The sequence below is a fragment of the Nicotiana tomentosiformis genome, chromosome 2 (genome assembly GCF_000390325.3).
Source record: "Nicotiana tomentosiformis chromosome 2, ASM39032v3, whole genome shotgun sequence".
NCBI classification, from domain to species: Eukaryota; Viridiplantae; Streptophyta; class Magnoliopsida; order Solanales; family Solanaceae; genus Nicotiana; species Nicotiana tomentosiformis.
In genome coordinates this window covers 88860666-88872627 of record NC_090813.1, presented here as the reverse complement: position 1 = coordinate 88872627, position 11962 = coordinate 88860666, and the positions used below count along the sequence as shown (strand labels likewise).

General features: G+C 34.9%; 1 protein-coding gene across 9 annotated transcripts; it reads right to left on the bottom strand.

Annotated features, from left to right (window-relative positions):
- Positions 1–357: 357 nt before the first annotated feature.
- On the bottom strand, positions 358–11720 carry LOC104113028 (putative protease Do-like 14). 9 transcript variants are annotated; one of them, XM_009623103.4, is made up of 12 exons: positions 11596–11720; positions 10780–10868; positions 10550–10696; positions 10257–10384; positions 9813–10111; positions 7343–7412; positions 6940–7070; positions 6127–6247; positions 2811–2903; positions 1769–1893; positions 1551–1607; positions 358–715 (listed from the first exon to the last, which is right to left on the bottom strand). In XM_009623103.4, exons 2-11 carry the CDS (start codon positions 10859–10861, stop codon positions 1586–1588), a joined length of 1218 nt encoding a protein of 405 aa, XP_009621398.1. In that variant the 5' UTR covers positions 10862–10868; positions 11596–11720; the 3' UTR covers positions 358–715; positions 1551–1585. The 9 variants fall into 9 exon arrangements, with proteins under 9 accessions (XP_009621398.1, XP_009621399.1, XP_070051815.1 ...); XM_009623104.4 differs by having other exon boundaries at positions 11503–11621; XM_070195714.1 differs by lacking the exon at positions 11596–11720 and adding an exon at positions 11119–11139.
- Positions 11721–11962: the final 242 nt, after the last annotated feature.

Sequence of the window (11962 nt, the reverse complement as noted above, 5' to 3'; positions counted from 1 at the left end):
TATAAATGGTCAAGATAACTTGCTTCCTAGCCACTGTGCTAGGTGGGCATGTAGTCGTAATAGTCGGCCCAGAATGACAGCTATTTAGTGCATACATACATCAGACGCGTATGCTTAAGTACATCTTAAGTGCACTTAACATATTTTAGGCTGAGGGGCAGCCAATATTTTGCATGTACTTAACGTTTTAGTCTGAAGCGCAAAATGCCCAAAATCAAAAACATGTTCTTTGAATTTTAACAATTCAATACACGATCCAACGCTCAAATCTACTCTAAATGAGCTCAAATTTGAATCATAAGTTTGAAATATCATAAAGAACAAACTCCAAAAATCAATTTATCAAAACAACAAATCTAACAAACTCAGTTTGTCTGAATTTGGCAATTGAGAACTTTTCACATATGGAGATCCAAAGAAATTCAACGTCATAATGCCCAAAGCACAGAGGCAGTAGAAGAATGTTTCTTTGCTGACAAATCCATAGCATCCTCTTATCCAAAAGTGATTCGGAGAACATAGAAAAAAACCTAGCCGTCCTAATTTTACTTAATAACTCTCTATCTAGCCATCCTAATGCAACAAAATGCTTGGAGAACATCCAATTGCAATCCAACACAATGAAACTGCCAAAAAATTTTACAGTTCCAAGAAGTGTTTCCCAAAAGTCAATCAGGGGCAAAGCTGCTCACTACTTTATCTGCCACTCAACTAGCTGCAAATATCACCAAAAATATTACGGAAATAATAGCACTATTTTCTTCGAGTAAAACGATCAAATAAATCAGCACAATGTAATAAACTCAATCACCTCGAAAGTTAGCACAACTTGCTAAATTGCATGGAACAGTCCAATATAAGCTCCTCCCACCCCCCACCCCCACCCAAAAAAAAAAAAACACTTTCCCCCACACCAAACAAAAGGTACTTCAACACATAAATGCCATATAGACTGACAAATTAACCCCTGTTAAAAGTGTAACTTGCTCTTTGTTGTCCAAGAACAAAGTTGTCTCTCTATTCATTATCAGATGGTGTGTGTGCATGTGTGAAATGGCTACGATAGTTTCTTTTATTTGTATTACAGCTGCTCTAGGAAGATTATTTCCTCCTTTTATATGGAGTGCCAACAATTTACTTACTCTCTCTAGGCATATAACTTCTAAATCATGGAAAATTACTTGCATCTTCATAACATACTGATAGTATGACATTGAAGGACAACAACTGGACTAAAGGCAGGGAGGCTACAAAGTTTACGAAAAAGTCTGAGCAAAAACAAGACTTGTTGTATGCTGCCACTAGATGTAACAAGGTACTTAATGGGATGGGAAAATGGTAAAAGTCAATCCCACGGACATCTAACGCCTTTGAAATTTATATAAAATAAATCACCCTTCTTTGTCTAGTATGAGTATTGAGAATCAGGTTTAACAACAAACAAATTGTGATAATGATAGCAGAAGAGAAACATAAAAGTCAGCACAAATCAGCTTAACCCGCGATGCATGTTATGAAGTCCAAGCACCATTATATTATATTCCCATTACCTGCAACCCTTAGATGTTACTCTTCTCGAACGTCATCATACCTCCCAAAGTGGCCAGCTGAAAAAGTGAACGTTTAAGACATTGAGAATGAAGGTAAATCATCACGAAAAAGGGGAAAAAATGAAATGAGACGCATAGCAGCTCCATGAATAAAATGATGTTCCCGGTTTACATAAATAAACATCAGCATGTTAGAAGAAATGAGTAGAAGATGATACCTGTATAATTTATCTGATGTGGCCTCATCCACCACCATGGTAAGATGCAAAGGAACATCAGCACTCGCTCTTATCACAACTAACTCCACTGATTCTCCCACATGCTTCCACATGTCATGAAATAGCTAATGACAATTTGAATAAGAAAAGAAAAAGCTATTAATACCAATAGGATATTGCATTCTTTATTTTACGCATGCTTTCTTCTTGTTAGTGTTGATAGTATTTGTGTGTATGCATGTATATATCTCAGTACGTTTACTTGAATGGTAAGTTGTATTGATCAACTAGAAGAAAAGGAGGGTTCTCGGCAGAGTAGCACATAGGCTACCAATAAGGTCCAAAACGAAAACCCAAAAAACATCTAGTAATAGCATCAATTAGACCTGATCAAAAAGCCAGGCCAGGCAAGGCTGATCTCGGGTCTGACTTCCCTTAAGCCATAGCCTGGACTACCAATTAGGATACATTTTACATGTATATTTTCTCATAACCTTGAGGAAAATGTCTACCCAATCTGATCCAAATAATAAGAGGGATTGAGTGGGTGAACCTAGGCAGTCTCGTAGAAAAAAGAAAACCCAGTATTTTGCAGTTCCATCAAACTATGACTAAGACTGGCACCAATATAGTTATCAAAGCGGTCAAAAATTACCCTTTAACATGACCAAATGGCAACTATCTTAATGACCAAATTGCTAATGCAAGTGTAATGAAGTGACGTTTATGTCCTAGGGGCTCATATAAAAAAGACAAACGAAAACACATATTAGAACAAGTGTCTTCCAGAATTTATACATTTTCTATGTTCCTAAGATATATAGCTTACCTAGTAACGATGAGACACGGGCATATAAAAACACAGAATAGCTTGACCTGGTTTACCAACCAACTGGTAGAGCGGCCAGATGTCTAGTAGTTGAAAATTTTCAGCATATAGAAACTACTATAAGCGATTTTTAAAATTTTCGCCTAACTCTTTGCCTTTCTGACATTAGAGGCAAGAACTACTGCAAATGAAAAGAAGGGAAAAACGGTATACCTCTAAGAAACTTCGAACTTTTCTGCCACCGAATTGAATTATGACATCGTTGTGTTTTAGCCCAGCAAACTCAGCAGAACCACCAGGTATGACCTATTAGACAGTTCACCAAATTATCCAGCAATTAATAAAAATAATTTAGTTAATTCAAAACTAACCACATACATGGTTTTGAATAGTAACTAAACAGAAATTCATAACCTGTGCGAAAAAGTTGAACTATGTTGTTTACTTTAATTGGTAAATCAACCACTTGAAACGAATGAATTACATTAAGGCCACCAAACATATTAAAAAGCAAACAAGAGAAAAAAATAGATGCAATGCAGATGCTCATGAAATGTTTTTGCCTCAATGAACTTCAAATCCGGCCACTCATGGATTAAATCAAAGACAAATGACTTGTATCCCCATTTTCTCCAAGAACATCAAAATTATAGAATTAAAATATCCTAGTAATTAATGCATGTCTGCATCGACAAATTTTTGAATGTGGTAAACTAACTCTGAGATACATTAAGTCCACCAACGACAGGACAAACATGAATTTACCATGAAAGCAAAGTAAATGATGAACAGGCATATGCATTTAGCGGATGAAGATAAGTAGCAACCAAATAATGATAAAGTTACAATTTAATTCTGCCTTCAAATATCCTCAAGGAAATTCAGTTTTCACATTAAGTTTCTAATGAAACACTATTCGAATGAATGCAACTTGAAACAACACTCTGGGCACAGAACCTTAAAAGTCCGGTTCTCTTTCAACTGTTAGGTATCAGTGAACGACTAAAGAAAGTAGGTATATGTGAATAATTTTATTAAGTCTTAATGCCAATGTGGCAATGTCGGCCAATATGCTTAAAAACAAAACGAAAATTGAAATGAGGTTGACTTGGAAGTTGTCCAGTTAGAGGAGGACGCCGGAGCCAATGGTGACCGAAGAGCACCTTTAGATAATATTAAAATACAACACCGAAAAAAGAGGCTACAAGTAATTCTGTTTCTTTCATCGGATCTCTAAGAGAGATAATGACTCCTCAAGTTTGATGACTAACACTAAAAGTCTAAAACTACAGGCTCGATCATAACCAACCAAAAACTTCATAACCACTAATCCTGAGCTCATGGATTTAACAACTTGTTTTTTTTTTATAAGTAAAAGAACCAGATTCATGAGAATGTTGCCAAGGTCTAAGTGGCTGGTATCATACCACAAGTATTCATCAACCAAAAATTGATCCAAGCTTGTCACATTTTAGTATAGGCAACAGGGAAAAGAGGGCATCAACAATAACAATCACCTCGGCAAAGTTGCCCAAAACAACTTGTCAATTCACCATTTTTTCCAGTAGCCATCAGCCAAGGATAAGCGGTTGTGTCCCTATTAGTGTTAAACAACAACAACATACCCCGTGTAATCCCACAAGTGGGGTCTGGGGAAGGTAGTGTGTACGCAGACCTTACCCCTACTTTGTGCATGTAGAGAGGTGGTTTCTGATAGACCCTCGGCAAGCAAAAAATACGAATGCGTCTGCCGGGAGTTGACTACCATATATATTTTCACATTAATCTGGAGTTAAGCAATCAGATATCTTAACTGTGCATGCATTCAAATACAACTAAATCCTTTGTGTACTAACATGAGAACATCAAAAAGATAGTTCACAAAGGTGTACCTTTAGTTTACAAAGGTGTACCTTGGTCAGAAGGCACGGCAAGGCCCAATCATCTATGCTCAATCAGCTTAATGCTAGACACATCCTATTGACTGTTTGCCTAGGCTCTTAGAAAAAAACGTTAGGTAAGTCTTTAAGGCACTCTTCTTAAAGACCTCATGGATGTTTTTCAACATTATTATAAATAGTTAGTGGGTCGTTGGAAGTGCAGACATAAATGACATTTTCCCTGTGTTTGAACATCAAAACGAGATGCCATGAGAGATGGATAATTCAATAAACAGCACTTAATCAAGTTGACGAAGGAAATTTTGATGATAAATGCCTTAAAACACCCTGCTTTTCCCCCTCCCTTCACAAGAAGTATCATGCTTCTCCATTATAGTCGCTTGTCATAGGCCCAGCAAATAGCTTACTCTTTTCTCTTATCCTATTTTCTTCAACTCCGTTGTTAATTCCCTTTTTTCTTCATCATCATGTATTTCATTGCCTTAGTAATTAAAATACATAATTTTGTTTTTGTTGCTTTTTCATAATTAAAAATTCATTTTCAAACAGATCCTAACATGAGTTTAAGAATATACTAATTTATTCTGCATAACTACTCGTTTCATTGTTCCCTGCTTCACATCCATTTCATTTTGTAACTCCTGTTTGACTGTCAATAACTTGGAGGGTTCTGTGAGTCATGATGTTAATTAACAGTATTGCAAATAACATCACTTGATGTAGTCAATCTTGAAATATCAGACTTCAACGACCAACATTACTACGGTATTCCTAAAAAGTTTAGCAGAACAACTGAAATTCATAATTTAGAACATATTCAAATATGTAATACGCCAGTATGCTCAAAGTCTAGAATAACTTTTGACCAAGAAGTAATAATGCCACAAATGCAGTACTACGTTTATATGACACAGAAATTATTGTTTCATATGAGAGGTAGAATTGTTTCCCAACAAAAGGATGGCCTAAAAAGAGACAAGCTCCCGATCCAAATGCCACAAATCGAAATGTTTTGATATATTAATTGTAGCACTTCATATAAATTTGGCCGCCCATGAAAACACTAAATGCTACTTTATTGCTCTTCCCTAATATATACATGATATATGTGAAACTTTTCGAATGATCTTCTAGTAACGCTAAAGTAACTTCGTAAAATAGAAGCTGGAGATTGGTAAATGAATTGTAACTACTTACTATAGTTGATGGTGTTTGCCATTCTTTTACACGCCTCTTATATCCTATATGAAAATCGTGTTGATACTAATCTTTTTGCAAGCATTATGCCCTATCTTGCATTTGTTGCATCTTTAAAATTTCAGCAGTTACAAATTAAAATAAAGTGTTTTTCTTTATGTACATGCGTAACATGGTAGGATTCATATAATCGACTGCAACTTGCTTGGGACTGAGGCGTGCCGTTGTTGTTTTTCTTAATGCACATCTTATACGAACGGGCACCTCACATCCATCAGAATGCCTTGCACCCATGCCTGGCCTACTATTCTACCCTGGTGCTATAATGTGCCTACTTTCTTTGACAACTATGAAATAGTGGGACACAATACCATTCAAAGAACAACAGTTTTCCACAAACAAGAAAAACAAAACTGCAATAGAGAGCATACCTCTTCAACAACGATGCCTTCCATGACTTCAGGGAACTTTGAAATAATTCTTTCCAGAATTTCTAAGTCAGCTGCATAGAGATTAGTTACCTCCATCCCGAGCCACGGCCGACGTGGTTGCCTATGATAGAGCAAAAATTTAAGATTAGTACCAGGTATTTGGGTGATTAGATTTTTTATAAGCCTAAACTCCCTCAATAATTTTTCTTCATTATAGTTGACATGTACAAGCAGATTATCAAGTAGCAAGAATTCTTTGTTTAAGAGTGTACAACATTCAAAAGATAAATTTTAAGTGGAACAACTTAAAATTTTAGTAGAAAGACAAACACACCAAGAAACAGAGATCCACTATGGATATGAGAAAGGCACAACAAATCTCGAAAAAAATTACATAAATAAAGGTAATAATTAATTGCTTTTGCAAAATTTTCTAGTCACTTGCAGGTTTATTCTAGAAAATAAAAGCTAGGCTACAAAACATGTTTCTTTCTTTAATAAGGTAAATATTTTATTTTTTTATAAAGGATAAAATAAATAACTTTATTAATGTGAAAAAAATATCCGTGTATAAGCCGTATACAAAAAGTAGAGAACATACATAACTACAGAATACGTTCAATGTAAGATATCTCATAGAAATATTCGATATGTCAACTGGTCCATTATACAATTTGTGACATTGTGCATCCTTTAAAAAATATTGAAGAGATGAAATTCAAGCATAATACATGCAATTGCAGAAAGAAAATGGTACCACCACATATCAAGCATCGTGCAAAGGCAAAAACAAGGCAAAGATTCGGAGCTTACCTATATTTCTTATAATGTTCCCACCATATGGAAGCTATATTGATCGGCAAGAATGCAATAGAGGAGACATCATGAAAGCATATACCGATGATTTCTCCATAGCGATTGATAAGTGGGCCGCCAATACCACACTATAACAAAGAATGAAAACAAAAAGCCCTAAATTTGCAATCTTTCTACAAAAAATCTAACATACACTACAAGAAAGAATGAAAAGAAAAAGCCCTAAATTGGTGGTCTTTCTACAAAAAATCTGACATACAATAGATAGATAAAATATGCATATATTTGTCATTGATTAAGAATATATTTAGAAGCAAAAAGAACAAAGTGACAAAACCACCAAAGTAAGAGATAAGTGTGAAAGAGAGTTTTTCTAAAACAGAAAGTGTGAAGGAGTTACTCTTGTAATTCTGCAAGTTGCCATGAAAAGCTCTTTACACTCGAAGTAGTCGTAGTCGCAGCGATCAATGCTACAAGAATCAACCAGAAAAAGAATTGAGGTGGAAAGTCACAATAACCAACATGGTATTCATGTACGAAATAAGCAATGTGTATTTGTGAGTGCTTGCGTGTTCTAAAAATCAACACATTATGTTAACAAAACAGCTTGCTTAGGTATATGAGAAAAACATGTTCTTACCACCCATAATCCACCATACCCCCTTTGAATTTTAACTATAAGAAAATAAAGCAAGGCTTCAGGGACACCCTCTCAATAACCAGCTTAAACTTGTTTATCTACGAAAAAATTTCAAATTGCAGACTGGATGTATTGGGGATCCTCGGCTAAAATATACACCAGTAGAAAAACTGACCAAAATATTAATGCGTTGCATATTGAACCACGATGGCATAGTCCACAGTCAGGAACAGATCCCTTTCTCTAAGTTACTAAGTACATGCAATTGCAGAACCAAGACTCAAAAAGAACAGGTGCATAGCACATAAATCATTTACTGATGAACAAAATGCAAATATTGAATTTCTAGACACATAGGGAAGCAAGAATTACAATTTGAGAAACTCAACAGTATCAACTTAAGCCCTCCAAATGCATGATACTAGTTGATAGCAAGGCATATTCAAAGGCAAAAGAAATCGTTTAAGAACCAACAACCTACAAAACCTACAAAAATAGTTTAAGTCATAATTATTTTTAAGATAGTGAATACAATGAAAAATCAACATTCACGAGTATTTTGTGCTGAACAATTTTCATTAAAAGTTAAAAATCTCATAATGCATGTACCTACAATCAGAAGAACGCACTCAAAAAAGAAAACAATGGACAAGAAGTAGAATAAGGAATAATATCAAGGACAACTCCAAAGATAATTAAATTTCAAGTGCTAAAGCTAAAACAGAAATTCTAAAGAGCAAAAAAAAAAAAAAAGGGTCCAACTTGAAAAGAGGATAGAATGATCTAATAGTTAACTAAGTCTTGGTACAACTCACAGACTCCAATGAAAGCTAAACAAATCCTCCAGCAAGAAACAACTATCTTATCCAATTCATAGACAGGATCACAATGTTACGCCCATTCTGCAAATAATTGACCAAAAAGTGACAAAGTCATCTTAAACCCCTGATTTTCAGTCTAACCCATCTTAACAAACACATAAACCACTTATTATCCCAAAATATTTGTACTCAAAAAGAAAAGATATTTTGCCATTATCTAGTCGATTATTTACTAGCACGTGCATCAATCAGAAGCATTGTCAACATTGAAGTTGTTGACTTAATTTCTTAAATTGATCGCATTCATGTGAATAAAATTTTAATACAAAATTTGATACTAGACCTCACACTTAAAGATAAAAATCTATTACATCTCAAGGATTCATTAAGCAATTAAATATATGAGAACGTTTTCTTTTTCTTTTTTTATTATTGGTATTTTGTATATGGTTGGAGTTATTTCTAGATACACACTTCTTTCTTTGCCTAGGAAGAAAGGTGTATTAACCCAAAAACTAATACAATAAATGGATAAAGATAAGTTCTGCAAAGTGGTTGTTAGACCGACTAAATTGTATGGGAACGGAGTATTGGCAAGTCAAGACTTCTCATCTTCAAAAAATGAAAGTAGCATAAATGAGTATGCAGAGATGGATGTGTGGCATACTAGGAAATATATGATTAGGAATGAAATATTCGGGAAAAGGTTGGAGTGGCCTCCGTGGTGGACAAGATGCGGGAAGCAAGGCCGAGATAGTTCGGGCATGTGAAGAGGAGATGCACACATGCCTCAGTGAGGAGGTGTAAGAGGCTGGCTATGGTGGGGCCAAAGAGATGTAGAGGTAGGCGGAAGAATTATTGGGGAAAGGTGATTAGGCAGGACATGGCACATCTTCAGCTTGCCGAGGCATGACCCTTTTAATAAAAGGGTATGGAGGTCAAAGATTATGGTAATAGGCTAGTAAATAGTTGAGCGCAATTCTTTTTCGTACATGTATTGTTTTTCTATATCTATAGTACTAGTGTATTCTCGTATTTCCTATTCTTAGGTTTCCAATGCTACCTGTTATTTCTTTTGCTTCGGTTATCTTATTTTCCATATGTTGTATTGCTTCTCTTTACATGGATTCTTCTCTGTCGTATTTCCTTATTTAAACTGTTGTGATTATGCTTGTTTTGAGCCGAGGGTCTAACTTCACAAGGTAGGGGTAAGGTCTGCGTATACACTATCCTCCCCAGACCCCACTTGTGGGACTACAATGGGTATATTGTTTTTGTTGTTGAATAAATTAGAGGTAAAATTAAACCTATTTTATTACAATTTTAGGCTTCATTAACTTCCCCTCCTCCCATTCCTGTATTTTGAAGGAAGTGATTGTAGCAAATTAAAAGTCAAATAAAACACTGACCTGAATTCACCAGGGGCAGCCATGATATCATACGGCTTCTTATTGAAACGACCAAGTGCAATAACTGAATCTCCAGGAATAAGATCAAATGAGTTTGAATGCGGACGAAGTTGAAATGACTTCTCTTCCGTAACTCTGAGCTGACTCGGACGAATCATGATAGAATCATTTAAATGAGCTAGGGAAGCAATTGGAAGTGGGAATTCTGATTGAATCCTTATAGCAGCAACATTGTAGTGAAAGTCATACGCCTCAATATGACCATCAAATGCTCTTCCATCAAATAGGTGCACAATAACCTGAATAAATAGTTATAACTATCAACTAATTTGACATAAGTTGGCAATAGCTTTCAAAGGAGACTAAGATATCAAGGGATTAACAACATGAATTTGGTTAGGAAGTAGTGAGAAAAATCTGAGAACGTGATAAAAATAAGCTAACCTTAATGTCATCTGCTATAGAATTTCTAACTTTAGAGCACCTAAGGAGACTCGCAGTGGTCAATATTATACTAGAAGTGTCAACACTTTCTATAATGGTTCCAGAACATTGAAATATCTCCTCTTTTCCTAATAATGAACATAAAAGTAACAACAATACGTAAAATGATTACAAAAGAAGGTAGAACAACAAAAATAAAATTGAAACAACTAAATCTCCAAGCAATAAAACAAACAAACATCAAAGCAAGCAACAAATATGAGAAAACAAATAAAACTAATATGAACAAGTACCCGAATATGATTCAAGACTGACGATAGATGTGGAAGCTTTTAAAGCAGCCATCTTCGTATAAATATCTAAGTGCTTATTTTGAGCATGTAAATAGAACCTTTGTCGCTTCGGATTGAAACTCTCATAATCACTCGAAAAACCAGGGCCTACACAATTTTAAAATTAAAACAGCATAACCAATGAATTTTGGTACAATCGAAATTAGGGCAGAATTTTTAATGAAACTCACTGTTGTCGGGGTCTTCCTTTGGTTCCCTTTTCCAGGGAGTGAAAGCTTCCACCCACTCCCTTTTGTAACTATCATAATTCATAATTTACCTACAAATTAAGCCAATTCACTCTTATATATCCATCTCAAGGATTAAAAATCAAACAGATACAGTGAATTGTAGAGTAGTAGATTTCTTTTGCCATATTACCTATTTTTGTTATTCAAGTATGTATATTTGCTATAAAGATATAGACATCAAATCAATTATCTACTTTCTTAACACTACTTCTTCATCCATTGGTAAAGTGATATGCGATAATAATTGACCTCAGCTTGATCAAAACAAATTCTAACTACATTTAAGCGAAATCTGATTTTCAACGCCACTGAAAATTCAACTTAAATCGTGCCAAAGCATCTCAAGCCCTTTCCCGTACACCACATCAATAAAACAAATAAAACATACAACAAAAGAGCATAAGGAGAAGTCATTTAACATCGAAATTTCCACAAAGGTTTAACCAAAAAAAAAAATGTTTTCCATCAAAGGTGTTAACTTTGTATCTGTAAGTTGCTCTTTCTATTTCTTACTACATTTTTTTTCAGAGGATTTCTGTGAAGCATTCTGATTTATGCAGCAAAACAAATACTAATGTTCTGTTAATTTGGACTAATGGATTTTCTTAAAAAAGAGCCCGCGAGCTGAAAAGAAGAGGAAAACAGAAGGTTTCAGGGTTTAACCGTAGCTCCGTTAATCCCTAGCACTTTTCAGATTACAAACTTGGTTTGGACTAAAAGAGAGAAAATTAGGGAGAACGCAGAATATAAACTCACGAATAGAGAGAGAAAACACCACCGAACGAGAGTACGAGCTTTCACCCAAGCGTTGGAATGCGGAAGCTAACAAGCATATAATGACAAAAATATTGGAGTCTTCTGTTACATAGTGGGTTTTTTTGGGGAAGACATTAAAAAAATAAGGAAAAAAACAAGCATAATTACATAAATAAGAGATACAGTATAAGAAAAATATACAAAAATGTTATAATCTATATCTAATTATGATATGGATGGTTGTTACACATCGTTTCATAATATATCATATTGTAATATATTGTATTGTACTGTATCATTTGATAAATACAATATTTGGATAGATTGTATCGTTTGGTGTTGTTTCATGATATCAAGCACTAGCAAT